The sequence below is a fragment of the Corvus kubaryi genome, unplaced genomic scaffold, assembly GCF_017639235.1.
Source record: "Corvus kubaryi isolate FWS band 111438036 unplaced genomic scaffold, C.kubaryi_AGA036_p1.0 37328, whole genome shotgun sequence".
Taxonomy (NCBI): domain Eukaryota; kingdom Metazoa; phylum Chordata; class Aves; order Passeriformes; family Corvidae; genus Corvus; species Corvus kubaryi.
The window spans coordinates 1807058-1834735 of NW_024581106.1; the positions used below are offsets into that span (position 1 = coordinate 1807058).

At 43.4% G+C, this 27678-nt stretch overlaps 1 protein-coding gene across 18 annotated transcripts in view; it reads left to right on the plus strand.

Moving 5' to 3' along the window:
• Nucleotides 1–3959: 3959 nt before the first annotated feature.
• Nucleotides 3960–27678, plus strand: part of MYCBP2 (MYC binding protein 2) — a 177458-nt gene continuing 153739 nt past the window's right edge. For 17 of the 18 annotated variants that reach the window (XM_042029615.1, XM_042029618.1, XM_042029620.1 and 14 more), the window contains exon 1: nucleotides 3960–4678. In XM_042029615.1, the coding sequence (XP_041885549.1) occupies nucleotides 4404–4678 (275 nt within the window). In that variant the 5' untranslated portion in view covers nucleotides 3960–4403. The remainder of the gene's footprint in view (nucleotides 4679–27678) is intronic. The other variant, XM_042029622.1, reaches the window with a different exon arrangement.

Genomic DNA, 27678 nt, shown 5'->3' on the forward strand with positions numbered 1-27678 from the left:
ACTGCTTGCTTGTGAAGAAATTACTGTGTTGGTTTGTATAATATTTTGAAAGCTTAAAAAAAGAAGGCCTGGAAACATAATCAAATTGTAAAAGGGTTAGGTTATGAAATCGTGGAACTTTCTACCTTGCATTCTGTCATGCAGGATACGGGAATTACCTGCTGGAAATTCTAGTTCTGCTGTGTTGAAACTCACCCTAATGCTGGTCCATGTGAGTCATGACAGTGAACAAGATAGACTGTCAGACTCTGATTCTGGATGACATGTGAACAATTTGTTCTGCTAAAACTTATTTATAAAGGTGCCAAGTGAATGAACATAACTGCTGAAAGCCCCACCTTAAAGGGAGAGGCTGATGGACAAAGCACTTCTTTCTGTATCAGCACGAAGATATTTGCAAACAGGAAAAGAGCTGAATGTTGTCAGAAGACATATTCTGCACAAAGTAGCTTTGCTCAGTTCACTGAGTTTGTTCTGATGGTATAATAAATCCATCTTTCAAACATCTACTGCTAGACCTCTGCAGCCACAGGAAGCAAAGGGCTAATCTGGTGCAAACAGTCTCCAAAACCACAACACCCCTAAAAAAAAACCAAAACCAAACCAAAAACAACAGAAAACACCACCAACTAAGAAGCAAGGAAATAGATTTGAACTGGTAATGATTTTATCCCTGCAGAACTGCAGAATAAGCCTTATGCTAACTACAGAAGTACAGTCAATATCAGATCTAGCACAAGGTTGGCCCAGATGAAATGTGTACTCCTGAATGTTCTCTACATGGCCACAGCAGTGATACTGTTGCTCAGAAGTCAGCGTCAGAATATGAAACAAGAGTACCACAGCCCAAATACATAAATGCATACATACATATATAGAGGAAAAAGAAAAGGTAGCTTCCTTGGAGGACAAAGCAAGAAGTGAAAATATGGCTGTGAATGAGGACTGAACACCCAGCTCCCACTTCGTGCCATTAAGAGTCTCACAAGTTGGACACTGCTTTGTATTTGGAGTGAAGAGAGGTTGGAGGTGGACTAGAAGAAGTTACAGTGTCACCCTGGCTTGGCAAGTCCTAGTTACGTTGTCAAACTCTGTTGCTCATCATAGGCTGAAGTTTATGGAAGTCGGACTCTGCACTCCCAGCACCTTGCAAGTTTCACCCAAACTCAAAAACACTTGAGATAAAAACAGATGTGGAGTAGCAGCTGCAGCTTGCAAATAATGCTCCCCATACTATGTGTGGCTGTGCCAGTTTGGACAAATTTGGAGGAAAATACCCTCTGATGGAAGGCAGGTTACAACCAGCCGTCCCCCACCAGGTTCGGGAAAAAAGAAATTTTCCTCAGAGGAAAGTGAAAGAGATAAAAAACTATTTATTTAACAAACACACAGGACAAGGATAATAATGCTAAATAATAAAACCTCTCACTGTGGAGAGAAACCTGGGAAGATTTCAGAGTCCTTCTGTAGGTGTGGTCTCTCTCCTCCTCCTCGGAGCTGGGTTGGTGTGGGCCCGCCTCCGGGGCTTTGGTGGAAAATTCTCCCAATGTGTTCTGGTGTTGAAACAGTCCAGAAGAGAAGAAGGGAAAAACCGAAGTCGCCGGAAAACAAAGTTCAACTTTCCAACTCCCTCTGGAGAAAAGGAGCTGAAAGCTGGCTGAAAAGCAAGCAGGGTGCTTCCTCCGCTCTTGCTGCTGCAGAAGCAGAGGAGTGCGTGTCTGTGTCCCTGAACAACCGCTTTGAAGAGTTTGCTGGGTTTTTTTCCTCTCGCCCCTCTCAGGCTCAGTTTAAAGGCACAGAAAGGCACAAAATTAATTTCTGGGCATAGAGCAGTGATAGGGGATACACATCATAAAGTCACGCCAAGACAGTGGCTCTCTACAATACAAGCCCAGACAAATTCTAGAGTTTGCAGCAATATGCAAGAATTGCAATAAATTGCATCACTTTCATAAAAGTTTGCCAGCACTTAGCTTTCATGGCCCATGCAATAAGATGGCTACAGTGGCAGCAATGCAGAAAAATAATTTTGAGATGAGACACACAGTGTTACACCAGATCATAACCCTTTTGTCAGGCAGTGTGCGTTTGGTGCAGGAAAAATTACTATTTTGAATAAAATAACAGCTTACAAGAAAACACAAAAATGAGCTAAAGGGGGGTGGATTTACTGGGTTTGCCTTTTTCATGATTGTTTTTTCTGTGTGTTTATTTGGGGTGCATTTGTTTTCTTATTTTTTGTTTCTTTGTTTTTATTGATCTTGCCCATAGGAATGATTCTAGGTAATTCATAGAAGAGGAGCTAGAAAGACTTATTACTCTGATTCTCATAGGGAATGTGTGGTGGTTAACACCATAAGACATGGTACTTGTTTTCTCATGGCTCCTTTTAATCATTGCTGGATTACTATTTTCTTTTTTTTCCTCCCACCCACTACAGTATAAGACTTATAATTGAACGTTTTTATGTAGTTAATGCTTTAAATATTTCTTGAATGGTCTCTAGTGCCTCTAAATGCATCAGAAAGTAGCTTTTCCTTCCGTGGTGGCACTACTCTGGCTGTCTTTCTGCTACCTGAACAGTTACCTTTGTGAAAACCTGTATGAATTTACTGGTTTCAACATCCCTAGTCCTCCGTTTAAAAAAGTACTTGAAGTTTAGCTTGAAAGATTAAATATTGGTGGACGACACGCAAGCTCAAGAGAAATGACAATTGCATAGTTCTCTTATATTTGCTCTCAGGCACACGGTATGATTCTGGTTGTCCTGAGCAGGCCAGGAGGCTTGATGATCCTTGTGGGTCACATCCATTTCAGGTATTCTGTGATTCTATGGTTATGCAAAAATTGTTTGCAAAAATATTTATCTGTAGTTCCAGTCAGGGGAATTCCAGGGTTTATTTAGGGCCTTTTTTGGAAGGTAGAATTAAAAAGAAGAAAATATGACTGCACATACCTTCTTTGGATAACCGCTTTCTGCGGACTGCGATCCAAGCCACATTTGGCATGAAGACTTTTTAAACTTATCTTTTTATTATTATTTATTACACATATTCTGGCCTGTACTCTTGAAGTTTTCAGCTGTATAAAGAAGTAGGAAGCGTGGCAAAACTGCAGGGCTACAACTCCAACAGATAAAAACCAATAATGTGAGTGACGTGAAGATAAGAAGTGCCTGCTCTCATGCCTCCCTTATCCTCTAAAAGCAGGTAAGTTGTCCTGGAGGTAGTGAAGGCAACTTAAGGAAAATTTTGCCTAGTGTGGCAACTCATTTAGCGGACTCTGCCTTAAGTCAGAAAGGATACTGCTCCTGGGAAAAGATTAGGTAGCATTACATAGCACAGAAACAAGGTGTGCCAGCATTGGAGACCTCAATAAAATACAATGGACAGACACTCTCTACAGACACCTGAAAGGAGGTTGAAGCCAGGTGGGGTTCAGCCTCTTCTCCTGGGCGCTAGGGACAGAAGAAGAGTCTTAAGCTGTGCCAGGGGAGGTTTAGGTTGGACATTAGAGGGAATTTGTTCACAGAAAGGGTGATTAGACATTGGAATGGACTTCCAGGGGGGTGGTGGAGTCACGGTCGCTGGAGGTGTGTAGGGAAAGACTGGACGAGGTACTTAGTGCCATCGTGTAGTGACAAGGTGATGGCTCGGACATAGGTTGGACTCGACGATGTCTAACGTCTTTTCCAACCTAACTGATCCGGTGACACAGTCTCAACAGGGAGAAGGAGAAGCTCCCTGCGAATACCCGCCTTCTGGGCCCGCGAAGCCCGGCTCTACTCGGGCGTGACCCCGGGGTGGGAGGCTGTCCCCTCGGCCACCGCGGAGCCGAGCCGCGCTCCCAGCGGCGCGCAGCAGGTGCTCCCGCCCGCCTATCCCGGATTTCCCGGGGGCCGCGCTGGGCGGGCGGGGCGGCGCATGCGCCCGGCGGCCGCGCTGCCCGCGGGAGGGAGGCGGGGCCGGGGCGGCCGTGCGGGGAGAGGGCGGTGGCAGCGCCGAGCACAAACTCCGGAGGGGAAGCGGCACCGCCGGCCTCCGCCCCCTGCCCCCCCACACACACCCTGTAGCGGGAAGGGGGAAGCGAGCGGCCTGCCCCCCCCGTCCCCTCCCCCGTCCCGGCGGTGCACAGTCCTTCCCGGGACTCGGAGGCGGCGGGCGCTGCGCCCGGGGCGGAAGGCGAGCGGCGGGCAGCTGGGGCCTGGAGCCGCCGCTGGAGGAGGGGAAGAGCGGGGTGTTCCCGCAGCGCGGGTGGATGCGCAGCTTGAAGGGCGGCTCCTGCGGCGGCTCCTGCGGCCTCGCCATGGCCGGGCCCCGACGGTGAAGGCAGCGGGAGCCGCCTGTGTCCGCGCCGCGCCAGGAGGCGGCGCCGCCGCAAGCAGGGGGCGGGCGGGGAGGGGGATGAGCAGCGCTGCAGCCGCCGCCGCCGCCTCTGCGGGAGCCGCCGCCGCCTGCACTGGGGCCGAACGCGGCTACTCCTTCTTCTCCGGCGGCGCCGCTCCGGCCATGGGGCCCGAGGAGGGCTCGGCCGGCGGGCTGGGAGCCCTGCCCGCCCCGCCGCTGGGCTGCCGGAGCCGCTACCAGCTGCTGCTCTCTGGGAAGGCCCTGGCCGACAGATACCGGAGGATTTACACGGCGGCGCTGAGCGACCGTGAGCTGGGGAGCCACCCGGGCAGGTAACGCGCGCCGCGCTCCCTCCCGGGCCAGACGCACAGCCCCCGCCACCCCTCCCATCGCCGGCAGGGAGCGGCCCGGCGCGTGCACCTTCCTCCCTCCCGGCAGCCGCCCTCCTCATCCTCTTCCCCGCCCCCGTGCCGGGCAGCGCCGGTGTCCCTGCTGCCATGTGGCCGCCGCCGCCGCGCCCTGGGGGACGGACGGAGGGAAGGGGCGGTGATGTAACCCGGCGGCTGCCCAGGTGCCGCCCGGGCCCCGCCGCTCGCTTGGCCGGCGATACCGCGCAGATGGCGCTGCCGCCCCCTCTCCCAGGGCCCTCCGGGGGAGTTACCTGTGCCCGCCCCAGTGTGCGGCCCACCTCCCCCGGGGGGGATGGAGAGTGCCCATGCTGAGCCCCCCGGCAGACTTCGCTCCGGCCAGGCTTGCTGGAACGGGCTGAACCCCGTGGTATCTCCCGAGCCAGGCTGCGCAGGGCACTCGCGGATCCCGCTGGCGGCGTTACCCGAGAGAGGGACCTCGGCGCTTTTTCCATGTGCTGGGGCTGCCTTTAGCTGCCCTGCCTTATTTTTCCTCCTCCTCTTTAGGTCATCTTTCCCCTTTGCCATCGCCGTGTAGGCGGCCTCCGTATCTGGAGGGGGGCAGCGCCTTCCCGGGGGAGCCGGGGGATTGTGTGGGTGCGGTGTGGCCCCACCTGGTTCCCGAGCCCCCCTCCCGCGGCGGATGGTGCCACTCAGGGCTCTCATTCCCGGCCCTGCCAGCCGGCTCTGGGGCCGCAGCAGGGTGCCTGTTGCTCCTCTGGCCGGGAATGCCGCCCTGCCCTGCTCCCGGGCGAGGTGGGGGCTGCGGGCTGTAGCGGTGCGGGCCGCGGGGGACGAGAGGGGAGGCCACCCTTGCCCGCAGCCCCCGGCCCGGCCCGGGCGCACCTTCCCGGCCCTGCAGGCCCTGGCGGGGCGGCCGGTCTCCCTGTGCGGGGGGCTCCCCCGTGGTGCCCGGGCGCTCCCCATTGTTTCCCTCCGGAGGTCGCTGAGAATGTGGATGCCACGAAACCGGCACCTTCCTGTGTTCTCAGCTTTTGCTGCTCTTCAGGCTGTGATGTGGGTGGTCGGATCGTATGGAGAGCTTTGAGTCGCCGTTGTTTTAAGTTTGCAAACGGTTGTAAAGCACGAGGAGGTTGCTTGCTTGGCTTCTTCAGGTTTTTGTTAGTCGGACTTGACAGCAGGGCTTACCCCCCACCACCCCTCGCCCCAAAAAGCTGTGTCTAGGAGTGAAATTAACAAGAAACGTAACTTCCCCGATTTGCTTATGGTAACTGCTGGAAACGTGGACTGATAACATGGGTATTTGACATCTTTGCAACTACCGACTTCTTTTCAGAGTGTATGATAGGGAAACTATAGTTCTTTTCCCCCTGTAGACCTGCAAATGTTTTCTTACTCCACGTATTCCTTAGTCCAGTGCTTATATCTTTTCCATTAAATCTTCTCTTCCTGCTTTTGAGCTTTGTATCATTTAATCCCAGGATTGCAAGTGCTAAGTGTAAGGATACTGCTAAATGCAAGGAAATCAGCTGTGCAATTGCTCCTCGGTGCTCAGATACCTATGTGAATTTTGCCCTAAGGGGTCTGTATTTTTTAAAGCTGTAGTTCTGAATTAGTCCCGTCTTCCATGTCTTTTGGTTTCGGGATGATTCAACTGCTATCCCTTATACTTAAAATTGTAGAAAATACTAGCTTTAGGTGGGTGTAAGTGTTAATGCTTCTTTTAATTTATGTTTTTGAGGTCAAGTCAAAGAAGACTCTTTGTACAGAGCAAACAGGTTATATTAAGCTTTGGCAAGTAAATGACAGTTAGTTAATACTGGTGAATACAGCCAATGTGTATTTGACTTCTGAGAGGGGAAATATTTAATAATTATCTAGTTTCCTGCTATCACTACCCCCACTATCTTATGTGGCAGACTGATGGCAGCCAAGATACTGCTTTGATCTCCACCCTTTCTCCATATTGGTGTCAAAATACTGCAATTTGAAAACTTCAGCCACCTGGTAGACTCAAACAGCAATGGTCAAAAATGCTTTCTTACAAAAATAATAAAAATTCCAAATATTTTTAAAAGAGATGCTTTAAATGTAACTGTGGCTGCATCTAGTTGGTATGGTAGAAAACAGTGCCAGATAAATTAATTGGAGACAGAAGTCTTAATTTTTATATATATATGGAAAATCTGAAGCCTCTTAATCAGTAAGATTGTCAGTAAGAGTGTGACTAGAAAAATGTCTTGAAGTAGCTGAAAAAAAGCTAAACAAATTGGCTTATCAACAGTAATAAAATTCTTCCTGTGTTCCAAGAAGACTAATGTGAAGAATGATAGTGCAACCTATTTGCAATATGTTGATGTGGAATTTTTACTCCAACTCTGCAAAATTATACTCTGCACTTCATGGGCCATGACCAATGCCTGTCTCAGTAAGTGTTTCTATTCCAAGCCTAACTTTAATGTTTATGAAGAACTGGCAAGCAGTATGAAAATGCTTGTGTGTAGAGAAGGAAATCAAACATTGTGGAGATTATCTGAAAGTCACAAGATTAGTATCACATTTGCAAGGTGTTTGTGCTGGCTGTCATCTGAAGGGATGAGTATCACGTGTTGAGTAGGATGCAGTAATTGGCTTTGAAACAGAACCAGCAGTGCTCTGCATTTCCTCATGTGATACGGGCTGCGGTGTCATGAACACTGGTCTCCACAGGAGATGGGTCAGTCGGTGTGCTTGCTTCCCCTGCCATGCTGACATAGTACTTATACAGTGTCTTGCAGTAACAGATTAGAGACTCACTCTGGGTTAAAATTAACTTGGCAAAACTGGTTTGTTGTAATCCAGACTAATTCCCCGATCTGGCTCACCTTGTGATTGCGCTTGTGACAGCGTAAGGTGAAGGGTTGCACAAAGACTTTTGTGTACAGAGAGGTGGGAGCAAAGAAACTTGGTTTTGTCACTCGTGCCAGCCTAATAATTTTATGAAAGGAAACAGAAAAAAGTATCTAATTCTGCAGTTTAACATGCAGTTATCTTTGTGCAGATAACATTGTTAAGGATCTGGTACAGTACTACCTGCAGTAGGAAATTTAGTTGTCAGTTCAAGATTGGTTTGGAAGAAAAATCTACTCTGACCGTGCCTCAGTTTCCACTCTCTGCTTTGTGGCCACTGAAATATTTGAAAATAACTGCATAATGTCTAGTGTGGCCGTTAAAGTCTGTAAAACACTAGTAGGAAGTAAGGGCCTCTTCAGAGGGCAAGTAAAAATCCATGTTAGACTGTTGTCTTGTATACTGGGTTCTGGGTGGACAAAACTGCAAGTATGTACTGGTTTTAGTGCCGTATCAAAGCTCTCTATTTGCAAAGTAAGGTCTTTCTATTTTCACATTTTTGCTGTCTTAAAATACGCTCTTTTTTTTCTGTAGTATAACTTAATCCTGACAAAAATCCCTATCCATCTGAATTGCTGCTTTTATTGCTTGTGCATCTTGGGGGGTTGCCCTGAACTGCCAGTCCCTTTACTATTTTCTCACCTATTTATGCACTACCAGAATTACCAGTTAGGCTCAGTCTGTTCTTTGAGACTTTTTGTCAAATATGGATAGCTATATAAATTTGTAATGGCTTTAATGTGTGGCCTGTTTTGTAATGGAAGTGTTCACTGCATAATTTGGACTAACTTGAAATTGTTATATTACAGTGGCAATGTACTCTAAAATGACAGTGAGTTCATATTCACGCCAAAATGACCATTACTTTGTTGCTAAAGTTGTCTCTCCACTTAGATCCTTCAAAGAAAAAAAGCTTCTGTTTGTGTTGTGGACTCTAATGTTGTGAAGTGGCATGACTGAGGCCAGGAAAATGTCAGTGATGACTGGAATGTAAGATTTCTTGTATTAACCAGAAATTAGATGTCCGTTTTTTGTAGCTATTTTGGCTGAAGAAGAGCCAGAAAACTTTATTTCATGTTGATTGTTTCTATTGGATGATTACAGCAAATTTTGGAAGTAGGCCACTCGTTCACACTTGTAATTGTAAATTATACATCCTGTGGACATTAAGTTAGTCTTTAGGCTTTTCAAAACTGATGGACTCTTCTGTTATACGCTTACTTATGCTCAGTAATGCAGTGCTTATTTGGATGTTTCAAGTATATATACTTGAAAATTAGTGGAGAAATGCTACTGTCTTGCCAGGTTTTAAAGATTTTGTGAAAACTATTTTTAAGTAAATTTAGGTATATGAGATTTATGTTAATTTGATTGTTGGTACACCAGAAAGCCTTAATTTCTTCAGATCTAAAGCCTTTACAGAAGCTTTTTTGGTTTGGAACTTGTTGCTCTTTTAATATGGAATAATAATTGCAAAGAGTAAGGAAGCATTTATTTAGTTGAAAAAATAAAGGTTAGGTATATAAAGACTAGCAAAATGATAGTGGTGTTACATGACCTACTACATTTGCCTGCTTATTCCTGTGCAAAGGTTTGCTCCGTAAGTCCTTTCCAACTGAAATATTCTAGTCTAGTCTAGTTTATGTTCTATGTTTTTCAGTTCTTAGATTTTCTAAATGTAATTTTACAAAACAAAGTTCAAGTCTTGTGCAAACTTAAGACTTTATGTAATTGGAAAATAGATGTGCTGTTGAGTCTTAGATTAAGCTGTGCACTAGAAGAGCTGATGAGAGTTGCTGTGTGCTGTATGCTTTTTAGCTGCAGTGTAGCAATGTTTTAATACTGTATTGCTCTATTGGTTAATGGGGATTAGCAAATGACTGAAATTGTGTATTTTTACTTCTTTACCTTTTATTCTGTTAAAGAAAACAGTTTTATCTAGTAGTTCTTTTAAAAACATCTAGTAGTCTAACAGGGTTGTATTTGTTCAGTGTTGGTGTAGAAAACATAACAGAAGCTGAAAAGACCCCAGTAATGTTATGTTGAGAGGCTTAAGATGTGCAGTTTATTTGTATATGGCTATAAAAAATTATTATACAAGTAATGTGAAAAATTAAAACACGAATCCATGATTTGTGGTGGGTTTTTTGGATGTTGTATTTTTTAGTTTCAACTGAGAGGGCATGCTAGTTAAAGTTTCGGTTTGTTACACAATCTGCTCTGGCACTGATGGTCTGTTGGTGGCAAGTTTAGGCATTTAAAGTTGGGCTGGAGCAATTTAGTAAGTTACCATGCCTTACTGCTAGCCATGTTATATGTAATAAATGTGTTTCCTGCATACTAAAAAACTTGATGTTGAATTTGTATTTCTGCTGTGTTAACTATCAGCTGTCAGAGTTTAGTTTTGGTTTTCTTCCCATATTATGATCTTCCTCCTGGCCAAAATATTTTGAAGGTTTTTTTTTTTTTTTTTAGTAAATACTCCTGCTGACATACGACTGTATATGTTTTGCCAAACCCATGATTTAAAGACTGTTTGTCTTTATAGAAAGCACGTGTGATGTATCAATAACACAGGTTTTTGTACTTTATGCAAACTGTTTTCCTAATCCTTAGTTTACTTTGAAAACTTAGTCCGTTGCAGCATTACTTGAACACATGGTTACAATTTTTGTCTTCTTTCTTACCTTGCTTGCCATAAACACTGCTTTGTGCTGAGGTGCTGACTGGAATATTACTCCTATAATTAACTGAAGTTTTATATTGTAAGTACCTTTTGGAGCTGATCTATTCCAGTGATCTCTCACAGCCAATTCCTACCCTTGCGCCTCTCCAAAGGATGAGTACTAGAAATTCGCACAGGAGAATAGGTTCCTTGTGCTGTAAGTGACTGCATTAAGGCATGTGGTTTCTATACTTTAAGATTTAGTGATTCATGTGTTTCAAAGCATATTAATGTGCTTTATATGATTTTTTCTTAGTATATTGTAGTACATAGCATGTTATAGCTCATTCCCTTTCTTCAGACTGATGAATGTGTTGATGAAGTTAATTAGATGAACTTAAACTGAATGAGAGTTCTTTCTTTGCATCTCGTATAACTGTGACTACTTTGACCTGAGAAAACTGGGTTTTTGTTATTAGTTTAATAAATTAAATTTATGCCAGTTGTACACATTATAAAAGAATCAAAAACTGAATTTCCTTGTCCCCACATGAAACTGGAGATGTGTGGTTAGATTAGTGCTGTTCCTTATTTTCATTTTCTTCCGTTAACTTTCTTAGACTTGTGTTCCCAAGCATTATTGTCACAAGTAATGGGTTTTGAACTCTTGGAAAAATGCTTTATAGATTGGGTGTTGTGGTTTAACCTCAATGGGCAGGTGAGCACTACATGGCTCCTTAATTATTTCCCCCTTTAGTGGGACGGGGGATAGTTGGAGGGATAAAAGTTTGAAAACTCACGTGTTGAGGTAAAGACAGTTAAGTAGGCAAAGCAAAAGCTGTGTTCACAAGCAAAATAAAGCAAGGAAATAATTCATTACTCACCATCAGCAGGCTGATGTTCAGCCATCTCCAGGAAAGCAGAGCTTCATCATTTGTGGTGACTTGGGAATACAAACACTGTAACTCTGAATGTATTGTCCCCCCACTTCTTCCTCCCTGCTTTATATACTGAGCATGATGTCATATGGTAGGGAAGATCCCTTTGGTCAGTTGGATTCAGCTGTCCCAGTTATATCCCCTCCCAACTTCTTGCACCCCCATCTTACTTGCTGGCAGGGCAGTCTGAGAAACTGGAAAGGCGTTGGCCCTGTCTTAGTGTTACTCAGCAACAGATAAAGCACAGGTGTGCTATCAACAGTTTCCATCACAAATCCAAAATATACAAGCAGGGTACAAGGTGTTTGGAAGAAAATTAACTTTACTGTAGCCAAAGCCAGATAAGGTTAAAAAATAGAAGTCTGTTGTTTGTAGTTTAAATTTACAGATGCCATGGTATTTAGATTATTTTGGCCATGATCTCTGTCAGTCTCGAAAAGTATCTAGCTAAGCGTTTTAACCTCAATGGGGTTAAAACTAAAGTCTTCCTCTTACTTCTCCACTGTGCTCCTTGTTGCAGTTGGTAACATCACTCATCTTTTCTATTGCTCAGCCTTTAAGCCAGCAACTGTGTCTATACAGATCTGCAGCAAGTCATTTGCGTTACACTGAGATGAGCTTGTTGTTAAATAAATACCTCATTCTATTTTTGTGATTTCATCCCCTTCTTTATTTTGTTTCGCCATGTTACGTGTAGTCACTTACGACTTTCCTATCTGATTTGGCCTTGCTTTTCTCTCCTACTAGCCAATGCATAATTCTTTCCAACAGATGTGCTCATATGTCTTCATTATGCTTGTATGTTTTCACAGTAGTCATGTCTCTATTCCATTTCTCTTCAAACCAATCAATTCTCTATCCCATTTTATTTCTAGAATATACTTTTATACAGGGTAGACCATTTACAGTTGTAAACTGGTGAGTTTTCAGTTGTTTTCACTTGGTGGTTGTGTCTTCTGCTATTTGTTGCAGACTAAGTTAGAATTTCTTTGGTTTGCTTTTGATGGTAATCACTTTAATGATGTTACACTGTCATTAACCACTGGTAATGTGCTTGTTCATGATAAGTACAGATTTTCCTTGACTTCATGGAGGATATTTTCTAAATTAAAGTTCTGCTGATATGATTTTGTGTAAGATAGCTTTGTATACACTTTGATTTTGGTGGTTGTGTTCAGATAGGAGAGTGGTCAAAGGTGCAGACCTTGTCATCTTTGCTGTGGTTGAATGACTTTCCTAATGTAAAAAAAAAAAAAAGCCCTAGAAATGTTTAAGGATAAATACTTCTGCATTGAAAAACTTGAGGAAAAAGAATTTCCTTGCATGTGTTCTTGCAGATCTAATTTCATAGATAGTATTGAAGTGAATAATGAAAAATCAGATAATTGCAGAAAAGAAAGTCCAACTGTCAGTGGTTGCACTGAGAGACATTCTCTTTGTGTGGAGAACACTTTGTAGGGGTGCTTTCTTTTAAGTTACTTTTCTTTATTTGAGACAGATTTCATTTTCTGTCTCAGAAAGCTTTTCAGTTACAAAAGGGATCAGATACTGTTTTGCACTTTTGTCATGGTTAAATGAAAATCAGATCCATTTTACTTGTGCAGTTGGGTTTTAATTTCATATTTAGAACCTGTAGTATTTGTGTTTCTGTCTGTATTGGAGAGGCCTTACGGTATTCCAGAAGCTGGAATAATTCCTTTCTTAAGACTCCAGAATTTTGGCTTTCAGAAAAATGGTAGTTGTTAAGAAAGTTATTGTCACAGTGAAATAGTCCTCAGTTATGAAATTAAAGTAGTGATTAAAAAGGTGCGCAATTTCAACTCACCAACAAAAGCACAAAAAAATTCCAACTGGAAAATCAGTTAGTAAGGTGGCCTTTTTCTTCTGGTTTGAGTTTTTTTTAACCTTTTCAGATGCCTTAGACCTGTCCCACTAGTCTGCCTATGTTTTCCTCTAAGCTTGTGGTAATGGGATTGCAGCTGGTGTTCCTTACCCCGATTTACGGATTTAAGGGATGGGATTTTGATGATTTTTCCATTTGTAGATATACTGCTTAAGCCCTGACTTTCCTTTTATTATTGGCATGGATGAAAATTCACGTCAGAATGCTTGATTAATTATTTAAAGAAGATAGTGTGTAAGCTGGTAATGGCTTGGAGAGCATACACATAGCTCTTTGAATGACCGTTGACTTATTGCCCATTTCACTAAAAATGTTAAATTTTAGGCTTACTGAATAAAAATACCAATAATTTTAAATATTTGAGTAATCGCAATCAAAAAATACTAAACTTCTATTGTTTGGGGAAAATATTAGTTGTGTTCTCAGTGTTGTTTTGAGGTCCACTTAGCAAGCTGAGCAGTTTCCCACTCTAATGATTCTCACAGCTTAATTCCTTAAAAATATATAGCCCTTGGTGAAAAATAACTGTAGGCAATCTACAGATACTTTCCAGGCTGGAAGAGCAATGGACGTACTGTACCTCGAGTAAGGCTTTTGACACTGCCTCCCACAGCAGGCTGACAAAGGATGGGTTACGTAAGTGGACAGTCAAGTAGCATGAGAACTGGCTGAATGATCAGGCCTAGAGGTTTATGATCAGTGACACAAAGTCCGGCTGGGGTCAAGTCATCAGTCATGTACCCTAGAAGCTGATACTGGGGAAAATACTGTCTAGCATCTTCATTAATGGCCTGAATGCTGGGACAGTGTACCCCTGGCAAGTTCACAGATGGTACAAAACACAGAGAGGAGTTGCTCATATACCACATGGTTCTGTTTGCATTCAGAGGGATTCAGCCAGGCTGGAGATTTGGGCTGAATGGAATTCTAAAGTGTAACACAGGGAATTGCAGAAGCCTGCATCAGGGATGAAGTAGCACTGGGGGGGTGACCAGCTGGGAGACAGCTGTGCAGAGAAGTAGCTTGGTGTACTGGTGGGCAACAATGTGTGTGCCAGTAATGCACTGCCATGGCAAAGGCGGCAGACAGCCTCCTGGGCTGCGTTAGGAGGACTGCTGCCAGCTGTGTGAAGGAGGTGCTCTCTGCTCAGCACTGGGGAGGCTGCATCTGGAATGTCAAGTTCTGAACTTCCCAGCAGAGGAAAGAGATACTGCAGAGAGTTAAGTGCAGGGTCATGTCGGTGATTGAGGATCTGGAGCTTTCCTTCAGTAAGGAAAGGCCGAGAGGGCTGGGACTATTAGCCTGGAGAAGAGAAGGTTCAGGAGCGATTTTGTTAATGCAGTGAGGGAATGAAGAAGAAAGAGCCAGATGCTTCTCAATATTGCCCCCCACCCTGACGTGGCACTAATTTGGCACAATTAAAAATTATGACATTCCAGTGCATTCCAAGAAAGCAATTCTTCACTGTGGGAAAGGTCAGGCATTGGCAGGTGTTGTCCAGAGAGGTTTAAGATCTGCTTGGAGGTACTGAAAATGCAACTGCACATGGTAGTGGGCAACCTACTGTCTCTGACACTGCTTGAGCAGGAAGTTTGATAGAATCAGACATAGAATCACAAAACGGTTGAGGTTGGACGTGACCTCTGAAGTTCATCTGGTCCATCTCCCTGCTCCAACAGGGCCACCTAGAGCCAGTTGGCCAGGACTGTGTCCAGATGGCTTTAAATGACAGCAAGGATGGAGAGACTCCACAGCCTTAGTGGTAACCTGTGCCAGTGCTCAGTCACCCTCACAGTAAAAAAAAGTGTTACCTTAACAGGGCCCTTGTCACCTGAATGCTGTGATTTTATACTTCTTACGAAAATAGACCAGAAAGAGAAAGGATCTATATGAAGTTTATTTGTCCTCTGAGAAGATGTCACAGGGAACAAAAACAGTGCTGAACAATCAGATGTTCCAGCAGAGCTGTGTTGTAAGATGGTGGTTGTTGTGTTACTAGAAACAGAGCCATTAAATAGTTTAGGTTGGAAAAGAGATCACTGGGTTCCACTGTTAACCCAGCACTTCCAAGTCCACCACTAAACCATGTCCCTGAGTGTCACATCTACACACCTTTTAAATACTTCTGGGGGTGGTGATTCCACCACTCACTGGGCAGTGTGTTCCAGTTCTTGAAAACCCTTATGCTGCATGATTTTCCCCTAATATCCAATGTAAACCTTCCCTGGTCCAGCTTGAGGCCATTTCCTCTTGTGCTATTGCTGGCTCCTTGAGAAAAGAGACTGACCTCCGTCTGGCTACAACCTTCTTTCAGAGAGTTGTAGGGAGGAATGAGGTCCCCCTGAGCCCCCTTTTCTCTGGGCTAAACAACCCTGGCTACCTCAGCCATTCCTCATGAGACTTGTTTGCCAGACAGTTCACCAGCTTTGCTGCCTTTTTCCAGGCACACTCCAGCACCTCAATGTTTTTTTTTCTTGGAGTGAGGAGTCCAAAACTGAATGCAGGATTCAAGGTGTGGCCTCACGGCCCTGCTTGCCACACTGTTTCTGATACAGCCCAGGATGTCATTGGCCTTCTTGGCCACCTGGGCACTGTGCTGGCTCATGTTCAGTCACGGTCAACTAGCACCCCCAACTTTTCTGATGGGCAGCCTATAGTCCTGCAAGTGGTTGTCGTGACCCAAGTGCAGGACCTGGTATTTGGCATTGTTGAACCTCACATACTTGGCCTCAGCCCAGCAAGGAGTATGCCCTCCCAAGCCATGAGCCACCAGTTTCTCCCAGAAAGTGTTGTGGGAAACAGTGTCTAAAGGCTTTTTTAAAAGCCAGGTAGGCAACATCCACAGCCTTTCCCTCATCCACTAAGTGGGACACCTCGTCACAGAAGGAGATCAGGTTGGTCAAGCAGGACCAACTTTTGATAAACCCATGTTGGCAGCCCTTGGTCACCTGGTTGTCCTCTATATGCCATGTGATGGTACTCAGGATGATCTGCTCCATGACCTTCCCTAGCACTGAGGTCAGGCTCACAGGGCTGTAGTTCCCTGAATTCTCCTTCCAGCCTTCTTTGTAGTTGGATGGCACATTCACTGACTTTCAGTCAAGTGGAACTGCCCTGGTGTAGCGGGTTGAGTTCGAAACCGGGCAGAAACACCAATTAAATGTAGTGGTTTTGGTTCAAAATATTCATTACTTACTTATTTTCCTTCTGTGAGATAAGAATTAGGAGAAAAGCAAAGCAGGCACAAACCTTAACCAGTTGCAGTACAATGAAAGAGTTTTATTACTAATAGAATTAAAAGTAAAGAGAAAATAACAAAACAAAATTAAAGCAAATTCCCCCCCCCCCCCCAGCACTTCTCTCCTTTTACCCAGCTCACACAAGGGATAACAGAACATGGGATGTTAGTCAGTGTTCCAGTTCTTGAAAAGTCTCTCTCTTATGCTTAAGGAAAAAAGGGTTTTCCTTCAGTTGCACGTGGTTCCCAAACTGCCACCAACAGCAGATCCGCCCGGAAACAAACAATCTGCTGTGTGTAGAACATCTCTCCCATGAAAAATCTCAACAGTTCTTTCACACTACAAAACATGGGCCATCACATGGGGTTATTCATCTTTTTAAGGATAAATTATTTTGGCCTGCACACGGAGGCTTTTCTTCGCCACAAGCCTCTAACAGCCTCTTACTACTTCTATATAGCCTGGCATAGGCACTCTTCACAATCTTCACAGGCACACGAGGATACTCCATCCCCCCATGTTCTTCAAATGGGTTAAAGAGACAAACAGTTTGTGGTATTACAGTTTCTTACCACGGCATGCAAGAAGGTTTTTTTTAAGCTGCGCGCCAGAATCGCGGCACCGCCCTCTTTTCTCCCGTCGCCATGCTCAGCTCCGTCCCACAGGACTCACTTCTCTTTCTGACTCTGAAGCCGCCATGTAGAAGGGTGTTCTTGTTCAGGCTTTACGGTGGGGAAAGCCTCACTCCCTTTGTGCTGCTGGCTGCATGGTGTCCTCTTCAGTTCAGCACGAAGTGTGCTGGCTGCAGACAGGAGGCTCCGCATGGAGAGGAGAGGGACCCGCCTGTCCCCAGAAGCCGCGCTGGATGGGTTTAGCTGTGAGCAGTCCATGGCTGGTTTTAGCTGCCTGCGGCTCTGGGACAGTCCCCCCCAGCGACCCAAGGTCCGCGCCGCAGCGCTGGGAAAGGGGGGAAGGGGCAGTGGCCCCGGCCCGGCGGGGCCGGGAGGCTCGGAGCCCCCCCACCTTCCAGCAGGCGAGCTCCGACAAAAAAAGGGAAGTCCCGCCTTTCTGTGCAGTTTAAATATGTAAATTGTGAGAAGCGTAATTGGTCTTAAAGACTGTCCATCAACTCAGGGTCAACCCAATACACCTGGTTAGGCAGAAGTGCTGGTAAATGATGGAAAGTGGCTTAGTGAGAACGTCTGCCAGCTCCTGCAGTACTCTTTGGTGGATCCCACCCAGCCCCATAGACTTGTGTGTGTCTAAGTGGTGTAGCAAGTCACTGACCATTTCCCCTTGGGTGCTGTGGGCTGACTACCCTGAGAACACAACTGGACTGAGGCAGAGAAGGCATTAAGTACCTCAGCATTTTCCTCATCCATCACAGGATGGAGATTGTCCTTGCCCTTCTTTTTGTTGTAAACATATTTTTAGAAATGTGTATCGGTTCTTCATGCTATAGCTTGATAGGAACTGAAAAGGTAGCAACAGTTGCTACTGTTAGTCTTGCTGGATGGTGTCTAGTGGCAGTTAGTCCCTAGTTTGGGGGTATTCGTGCAGAAATCTTAGCTTTCCTTTTCTGCAACCCGTCTTCCACGTTTTTTTTTTTTTTCTTCTGGGAGAAAATACCATATTCAAACTAGTAATATATCACAACAGGCAAAAATATGGTTTGTGAGCCAACTGTCATGCAACTGAGCTACCTTGGCTGTGATTTTGGCAGCAGCAGTATCTGTTATTTTTCCTATCCTGCCTGCCACTGTGCAAGGAAGAAGGGAAGGTCAAGCAACTGCTTCATGGAGGTATTTTTCATGACGTATTTTACAAAGCAATTGTTCTCTTTTTAGAGATATTCTGAAATCCAGGGATACTAGCCAGTGTTCACAAAAAGCATTTTTTTACTCAGGTGTTCTGTAAATTTTGTTGCCAAATTGCAGTGAAAAGATTTAGTGTATTTATTTCTTCAGAAATCAATGTTCTTGGCTTTTTTCTATCTGCGATTTGTAAAATCTTGGGTCAGTTTGTGATGGAAGTATATAGTATGTACTTGGTGCACGTTTATTTCGTAAATCTCGCCAATACTTAGTTTGCCATTACACTGAGTTTATGTATTTGTATGATACACGTTTGTGTGCCTGGTTTCAGTTTATTTGCATGTATTTTGTTCCCTGTTAACTATTTTATGGCAAGTCCCTTTGGAAACGTGATAGGTATTACTGTAGGTGATATGAAAAATGAAGCATTAAAAAGCTCTTGGAGCTCTTGTTTGTAAGCAGACATTTTGTTTATCAAGACGAGCAGATTGGGGGTTTTGAGTGATACTTTTTTCCTTCTTTATTCTTGCAACCTACTGACACTGTCCCTCCCCATGGTTGAAAGTGTGCTGGATGTTCCAGCAGTAGAAGGAATGATAAACATATTGGCTACTTAGTTATCAATGGAAGGTGTCTGCAAGGACAGAAAGTTAAGCATGGGAAGCCTTCAGAAAGTTTGGTTGCAGGGTGCTTCAACAACCTCTAAAATGTCATGGAACATTTGCTGCGTCCTCTTGACTCGAACCACTTTGACACTTACTGGTAGATTTGTGTTGGAGTGAGTTAGATGGAGAAGCACAAAAGTCAGGACAGAATTAGGTGTTTGGTGTAGGCTGGACCTAACACTAGAACCATTTTTTGAGCATCTCCCACTTTACAGTTACAGATGCTATGCTAAAGCACGTACCATAAAGTGACACGTTCTGTATGCCAGCTTTATAGAAGGTGTATAGTGTTTTGTTTAGGTGAGTTGTTCACTTTGGATTACTTGATGGGGCTTTATTGTAAGGCAGTTTCTCATTACAGATGCTTAGAGTTTTTGGCAGCTGAGATAACAGTGCAGAGATCACATTGAGATAGAAGAAATCAAAGGGTGTTTTGTTTGCAAGGACACAGTACATACCTAAATATGGGAGGTGTTGTATGTGGCGGCTCTTTGGAGAAGTAGTTGCTTTCAAAAAATCTATCCCTCCAGTTCATAGAAATAAGGCTGCTGGACACTGAAGCCTATGTACATGTGGAGAGATATAAAATAGGGAGTATGCATGCAGCAACTTTAATATGTTTTACAGCAAGGTTTGCTGGTTGCATTTTGTCACGTGGTACCTCTTCATCTCCTTGTCAACCTGCAGCCTACATGTAGTTTTCTTGATACTCAGTTCTCTGGTCATAAAACCTCTTCTCCGTTTATAGATAAGGCCACTGAAGCTCTGACTGCTTCCTTTGTTCTGTTTCTTGTCATTGTCAACTTCTTCATGTGAGCCATTGCTTGTATGTTTCAAACTTCTCTTGAACTTCCTCTTTTCTCTGTTTTTCCCCTTGACCGTATGTTTGCCAGATCCTTCTCAGTTGTTGACAGCAAGTCTGGATGTCCTTTAAAGTCAGATGGTCCCACAGTTTTGAGATCTTTTCAGTTCTTGTGAGCAGGCTTGATAACCCTTTTTTCTTTAGTATTCCCTTTCCTTTATTTTGAAGCCGTTATAGCTGAACTTCTGTAGCAATGAAATTAGTGTGTAGTAAGTTTCTTGCTGGCAAGTGAACTGGTATTTTATCAGCTGTAGTTCTCAGTGTTTGATATTAAGTTGCCTTGAAGCTGGATTACAAATTTAACAACTGTTTTGGAGCACTTCAGAGGACGGAGTAAATGGCCTGGGACATAAGGAAGCCCAGCAGAAGCTGCAATTTGCTTTAATGTCTCTCCCCAGTGGTATTCTTTGTGTGATCAAGTGTCAGATTACCTGCTTACAGAAGAGAAGGAAAAAAACCTCAAAATGCTCATCGTTGTATTACATCAGAAGATGTAATACATCAGTATCTTCTGGTTTTCTGTACAGCAGGAAAGTCTGATGCAGATCTGATGGGTCTTCTAGATCAGCTCATATATCAGAGCTGTTACTCCAGCCTTGGGCCTGCACCAGGAAGCATGCACTCAAGAAGTGAGCCCATGGGCATCTCATAAGGTTATCAAGGCCAAGTGCAAGGTGCTTCACCTGGGTTGGGGCAACCCTCAGTATTAATACAGGCTGGGGGATGAACAGATGGAGCAGCCCCCCACAAAATGGGGGATGCTGATGGAGGGGAGACTGGACATGAGCCAGCAGCAATGTGTGCTCACAGCCTAGAAAGCCAAATGTGTCCTGGGCTGCATCCAAAGCAGTGTGGCCAGCAGGGCGAGGGAGGGGATTCTGCCTCTCTGCTTTCGTGAGATTCCACCTGCAGTGCTGTACCCAGCTCTGGGGTCCCCAGAACAGGAAGGACATGGACCTGTTGGAGCAAATCCAGAGGAGGGCCACCAGGATGATTACAGGGATGGAACACCAGTCCTACAAGGAAAGGCTGAGAAAATTAGGGTTGTTCAACTTGGAAAAGGGAAGGCTTTGGGGTGACCTAATTGAGGCCTATCCAGCATTTTATGATTCTATGATTTTTGAGCAGGTGCAAGTGAGAAAAGCAGATGATGCTCTTGTTGTCTCATTGTCTAGATTGTATCCTTCTTCAACTAGAATTTTTAGGTGTGTTGCTTTCAGCCTGACAATTTGGCTGCCTCTGTTCTAGATAGCACAACTGTAAAGTAGATTTAAAACTGCACAGGAGCCCACCCTGGAGAGATTCTGTAGAATATCTGTTGAGGGGGAAGCCTGTGAGAACAGGTAGTAGCTGTTGGATCTGTCCTAGGTCCTGAACTGTATAGTCTCTCACTGACAATTTCAGCACTGGAATTGAGATTGTAGATGAAAAAGTTAATAGAGGATGCAAAACTGTGGAAGGTTAGATATACCTAAGATTGTGAATGTTTAGCTTCAGAAAATCCCACTACCAAACCAGTAAGCAAAAATGTAAAACCAACAATGAATAAAAGGTACCTCATGAGAGGCTCTACACATTCTATAGAATTATAAAGTGATTGTGATTCAGAGGCTCTACACATTCTATAGAATTATAAAGTGATTGTGATTCAGAAGTAGCCATGTTATTGGAGTGTTTCAGATTTTTATTCCAAATTGTGAGAGATTCTTTTGTGTAGGAAACCTGAAGTAATTCTTGACCTTTTTTTTTTTTTTCAGTTTTGTGGCTTTTCCCCCCCCCCCCCCCCCACTTCCTTTTTTTTTTTTTTTTTTTGGTCTTGTTTTCTGAGAAAGAAGGACCGGTTACTATGAGAGAATAGTGAAATTAGATGTTAGTGATGTAAATGAGTTATGGTTTAGGCTGAAGGAACTGAGACTGCTTAATTGTCAGAAGACTTCTTTATCCTCAGACTTGTAAAAAAATTCAAGCTAGTTATGGAAAAAGATAAAAATAAACTGATTTTTCTGTAATAAAGATATGAAAATAGCATTTAATTGCCATGAAGGCAATTTAGAAAAGACTTCAAAAAGAGTTTTCTAGTAGGATTACATAGGACATGGTGGGAGTGTGATCATGGGCAGTGTTTAATATCTCTCTGGGGAAAGTACTTGTTGGGAATGCAGTGGGATTTGACTAGAATCATAGAATATGCTGCATTGGTAGGGACCCACATAGCGTCCACATCCTGGCCCTGCACGGGACCGTTTCCCAGAGTCACACCATGTGCCTGAGGGCATTGTCCAAACACTCCTTGAACTGTCAGGCTTGGTGCTGTGACCACTTCCCTGGGGAGCCTGTTCAGTGCTCAACCACCCTTTTGGATGAAACACCTTTTCCTGATATCCAACCTATACCTCCCCTGGCTCATCTTCATGCCATTTCCTCGAGTCCTGTCACAAGATAGAAGAGATGTGTACCTGCCCCTCCTCTTCCCCTCATGAGGAAGTTGTAACTGCAGTGAGGTCTCCCCTCAGTCTCCTTTAGGCTGAAGAGACCAAGTGACTTCAGTTGCTCCTCATATGGCTTCCCTTCCAGACCCTTCACCGTCCTTGTGGCCCTCCTTCAGATGCTAACAGCTTAATGTCTTTTTTATATTGTAGTGCCCAAAACTGCCCCCAGCACTCAGTGCAGAGCAGAGTGGGACAGTCCCCTCCCTTGCCCAGCTGGCGATGCTGTGCCTGATGCACCCCAGGACAAGGTTGGCCCTCCTGACTGCCAGGGCACTGCTGACTCACATTCAGCCTGGCATTGACCAGGACCCTCAGTTCTATGATGGACCAGGAAATGGAAATGCTGACCTTTTGGGGTTCTTTCCAGATACTCTTTTTAGTGATTCTAGGGTACCTTCCATTTGACAAATTATGTTTTAGGTTTCCTGGTGACATGCACAAGCTTTCTTTGAAAAAGTCTTGTTAAAGGTCCTGTACAGTGCCCATGTTGATTCATCTGACAGAGAAGCTCTTGATTGTTGAATGTAAGCCTGTTATTTGTCATGCCCTTCTTAGTGTACCTGTGGGTGTTGGTTATATCCAAGAAAGTGTGGATCAATTCAAGTGACTGGCTTGTCTTAATGCAGGCATATGTTTTAAGTGTGATAAAGTGGTTTTCATCCCTTATTCTCTTGTTAGCTTTGTGTACTGTTGTAGGTTTGATTATGCTAGTTCCCATAGAAGTTGCTCTTATGCCTGATTTTGATGTCTGTTTGCTGATCCAGATGGTGAACAGATGAAAAGCTCAGTATGTCTCTACTTGGAAGCATAATCAGAAGCATGGCATGACACCGGGAGAAATGCAAAACTCGGGATGAGAAAAAAATACAGTCTTTCCACAATGCAGAAGCATGTTTATTGTACAGTCAAATTTTACTTTGTTTTATAAACAAATGGTGAAGATCACAGAATAGTTGAGATTAGAAGGGACTTCTGGAGACTGTCTAGTGCTCAAAGTAGGAAAAACCAGAGCAGGTTGCTCTGAACATTGTCCAGTTGGATTTTCACTATCTTCAAGGAAGGAGAATGTGTAGTCTTTCAGGGCAACCTGTTCCAGTCTTTGACCATTCTTACAGTTCTTAGGTTTAATTGGAACTTCTTGTATTTATTTTTTTTTCCTCCACCATCTCTTGGCCTGTCACTGGATATTGCTTAGGAGAATGTTTCCATCACCTTTGCTCTCTCCCATCAGGTGGAGATGGAGATATTCACGTGGAGGATATTCCACTCCCTCCCTCCCAAGTTTTCATTTTTCCCTGCTAAACAATGTCTGCTTGCTTGGTTTCTCCTCGTATGACAGATCCTCCAGTTCTTTAAGCATCTCAGTGGCCTTTCTCAGGACTCACTCCAGTAAACAAGTGTCTCTTGTACTGGGGAGCCCAGGGCTGCTGTGGTATTCCAGATACGGTGTTGCAAGTTGTGCGTAGAGCGCGAGTCAGCTCCCTCAGCCTGCTGGCATCAGTGGACTCTTCTGTACCCCTTTCTCTCCAGGCAACTGCTGTATCCCATGAGTTCTTCAAAGCCAATTGATGAACCGGCCAAAGTCTGTTCTTATGAAGTCTAGGGTTGCGATCCTGCTTTTGTCTTGCTCCCTTCTTTCAGGTTCCTGAGCTTCACCTGCACTGTCATTGCATCCAGTAACATGATGATGTGATGAAAGACCCTCAAACTTGATGGTGACTACATGAGTGATAATAGCTTGCCGTTGTGGTCTCCTTGACAATATGAGCTTGGGATTTCACTTCGGGCTGTTCAGAAGCAAATGCTTCCTGCATCTTGTCCAACCAAGTTGATCACAATCACTGGCAGCAATAGTTCACCTAATGGAGGAAACAAAAGAATTATTTGATACCACAAACCTGATTGTTTCATTTTCAGTGTTAACTGAGTGGGTGTTGTCTCATAAGCAAATTTCCACAAGCTCTTGAATGCTTAAGCTAACTGTGTTGAGTAAGCACTTACGGAAACAGAGTAACAGAATATATTTGTCATTTGTCTGAACACAGCAATTCTTTGCTAGACCTATCCTGTCAACAGTATATTTCTTCCCAAAGATGTTTAGCCTTTGAACCAGAGCACGCAAGTTTAGACACATACACTGAGTTAAAGCCACTTGGAAGTCTTAAAAAATTGCACATGTTAGCATGTGATTTACTAAATTCACTAATTTTTCAAAGGTGTACTCAAAGATTTAACAGCAGAACAGCTATGTCTAATGCTGTACTAACTACTATGGTCTTTGGTACCATGTTTCAGAAGCGAAGGTTTTAGGTCAGACAGCACTTAAATAACATTTCCGTTTTTCCTATTTTGCCTCAGCAGCAGAGACAGAACAATATTTTTTCCACTCATTAGACACACATTTAGTGTAATGTACAATTTAGAAGAGTTAATGCAGGTGTTAACACATAATGTTAATCCATGTTGAGTAATTCAGTAACAGCATTGAGGGGAGGAACACACACTCAACCTATGAAGCTTCCTTCTCGGATTCAAGGTTATGAATTGCAGTTCAGGACTGTTGGCATCTTGAGGGAGGATGCTCTGTTTGCATTTCCCCATCTCTTTTAGTAGAGTAAGAGCAATAGTGTTGAGACAACTGGACAATGTCCCCCTAATAATGCATCATAGTCCAGTAGCTGATGCTACTTCTGGTTTGAGAAAAAATAAACAAATCATGCCTTTACTTCTCCTACTACAGGTGCCACAAACCTGATTAGAAGTTGCAGTCATGTCATTTAACAGCTGTTTTACCTATTTTAAATTGTCGAGCAACTGGTTATTGCCCACTGTCCCCTTTCACCTCTTTTTTTTCCTGCCTTTGATTTGAGGCAATTATTTCATAATCCAGGGTTGAGCATTTTAGGTTTTTTACTTTATTCTCAACAGACTTTTCTGTAAAGGCTGTAATACCACCATTCACTCTTCGTTTATGTCCATTTGCCACAACTGTTTTTTGTCAAGGTGACTTTATGTTCTGTGCTCGTTTGACTTGCACTTCCTTTGTGGTCCAGTTCAAAACTTGGTCTCCAGTGCTATAATGTCTTGAAGCAGTTTGCAGAAAACCTGCCTGAGATTTGCTGATAATGAGTGTGTGTTTTCTGTGAACTAAATGGTACCAACAGCTGAGTTAGAAGTTGAAGGCTAAATGCCTTGTGCCAGCAGAAGCAGGTTGTCAGCATAGAGTATCAAGACCTTTACCAAATGACAGCTAGCAGCAGTTTACAATTGTTAACCAGCAATATAATTAATAATTTAGCTAAAAAATCCAGCTGAGCCATATCAGATCTTGTTAATCTTAAGGCAATAAAAGAGTCGGGCTTGTAATTAACATGTGTGGTTTTCAACAGGAAATTACTCATAATCTGCTTAACATGTTTTCCATGAATATATTTGCTCATGTTTTATACTTTCTTTCTGAATATTAAAACATCTTGGCATTATGGTATATAATAGTAGAACTATGAACAATCATACATATCTTTGTTACATGCAGATACATTGTGAATATATTAGTGCTATGCATAGTAATGGCAGGTTGCTCAGAACTATTTATAAAATTAGTGTGATGTGTGAAGAGGTATTTTCTAATTCTTAATTAATTGCTTACTTGTTCTGAAGTTTTGTTTGGATATGGAAGAAAGTATACTTCCCAACAAAAACATGGGGATTTCAGTATCCATGAGGTTTTATTTTTAGAAAATATAGGGAGATAATTGTGGATTCTTAATATGGCATTTCTATCCCAAACTTTTTCCATGTAAAATTGTTCAAGCCCAAAACTTGCTGAAGATAAAGGCTGCCACAGGGGAGCAGTCAGACTGTGCTGCTACTGTGCTGCATTAAAGCATCTTTAATGGTTGTTGTATGAATGAGGAAGATCTTAGCACCATCAGTAAACCCACTGCTGATCTTTCCTGTTTGCTAATTGGAAAAAACATTGTCTAGGTGTCATGACAAATGAAGGTAATCTGCCAAATGGCAGCGGTTTTGTCACTATGGAAATGAGCCCAATCTTAGTTGGGGGAGGAGGGAAAAGGCTTAATTTGGGGGTTTTTCAGATGTGTGCATAAACACAAAGAAATACTTGCAAAAATTACAGGGACTGGTCCAGTGAAATATTTACAAGATGAAAAAATGTTTATAATGTTTGCGGACTGTAACAAATTTGGAGAGTTTTCAAGGATTTTGACAAGATGGACTAAATTTGAAATGTCTTGGCAAATTGAATTAGTATCTTTTAAAACAAAAAGAAAAAAGCTGCACTTATCAAGTTGTCTGTGTTAAGTGCAAATCACACTGTGTTTAAAAGGCATAATTAACAGCACAGATAGATAAAGAGTGTTGGAAGCTCAGTTTTGAGGTTTGCAGGAAAATGTTTTCATGCTAGTCTGGGTTAAATAGGTCTGCTATGCCATATTGCTGTGAAGCTGACAAGTAATACCTGGAATGCAGTTAACAGTGTGACCTTGAAGGCATATGAAACATTTCTTTTTCCTCTTCCTAACAGCAAATAACAAGTATTGTTTTCAGTTTTGGTCGGTGTGGTTTATGTGCAGTATGGACTGAAAGAGCCCAGAAGATACTTTTATCAGGACTTTTAAACTGAAAGTTAGGGTGCAAGTTTCATAAAAGGTCATTGGGTCTAGAGCAGAAGATTGAGTGGCTACAGAATGGGAGGGGCTGCACTGTTCTTCTTGACAGCAGAACAAGAATTAACTGTATTAAATGCTAATAAGGAAGAAAAACTTGTCAAATTAAAGAAAAATTAAATAGTGAGCTGGACTATGGAGTTTGATTGTTGAAATTTGGACAGTAAAGGTTACATGAAGGTTTTTTTTATCTGCTACTTAAATAGCATATACTGTTACATATTGCAACTTTACTGTTGGGGGAAACCTTGAGCAGTCATCTCCATTCTCTTTGTAAGCTTTAACTTACTGGGGATGGTGGGGGAATTCACCCTCACTGCTCACTGAATCACTTCTCTTAACTCCAGGATAATGGTGTTTGTTCCTTATATGAGAAGTGGTGAGCTGATTTATTTGTGCAGGAAGTGTCTTAAGGAGTATACCTTCCTCTTAATATAGGTCAAGAGGGGAAAAGTGGTGAAATTTCTAGGAGGCAGCTTTCTTGGCATACTCTGCAGGAATTCTTTGTTTGAGCTTGTATTCTCAGTGCTGGCTGTTGGTCGGGCTTCTGTTTTTCCAGCTTTTAACTGCTGGACCATGAGGCTTCTGCGTTCTTGCAGTCTGAATGCTGGGCAGGACAGTGACCACTATGCTTTTAGAACCTCAAAACTTTTGTTTAGAACAAAGTTGTTTGAATAAAATATTAAGATTCTTCTGATTCTCAGTCTGTTACTGAAAATGCAACTTCCCACTGCCTGAGACTTTCAGATGTAATAGTTCTATTTTTCAACTAATCTGCACTGTAAGCTATTTGAGTGAACTTTAAGTGG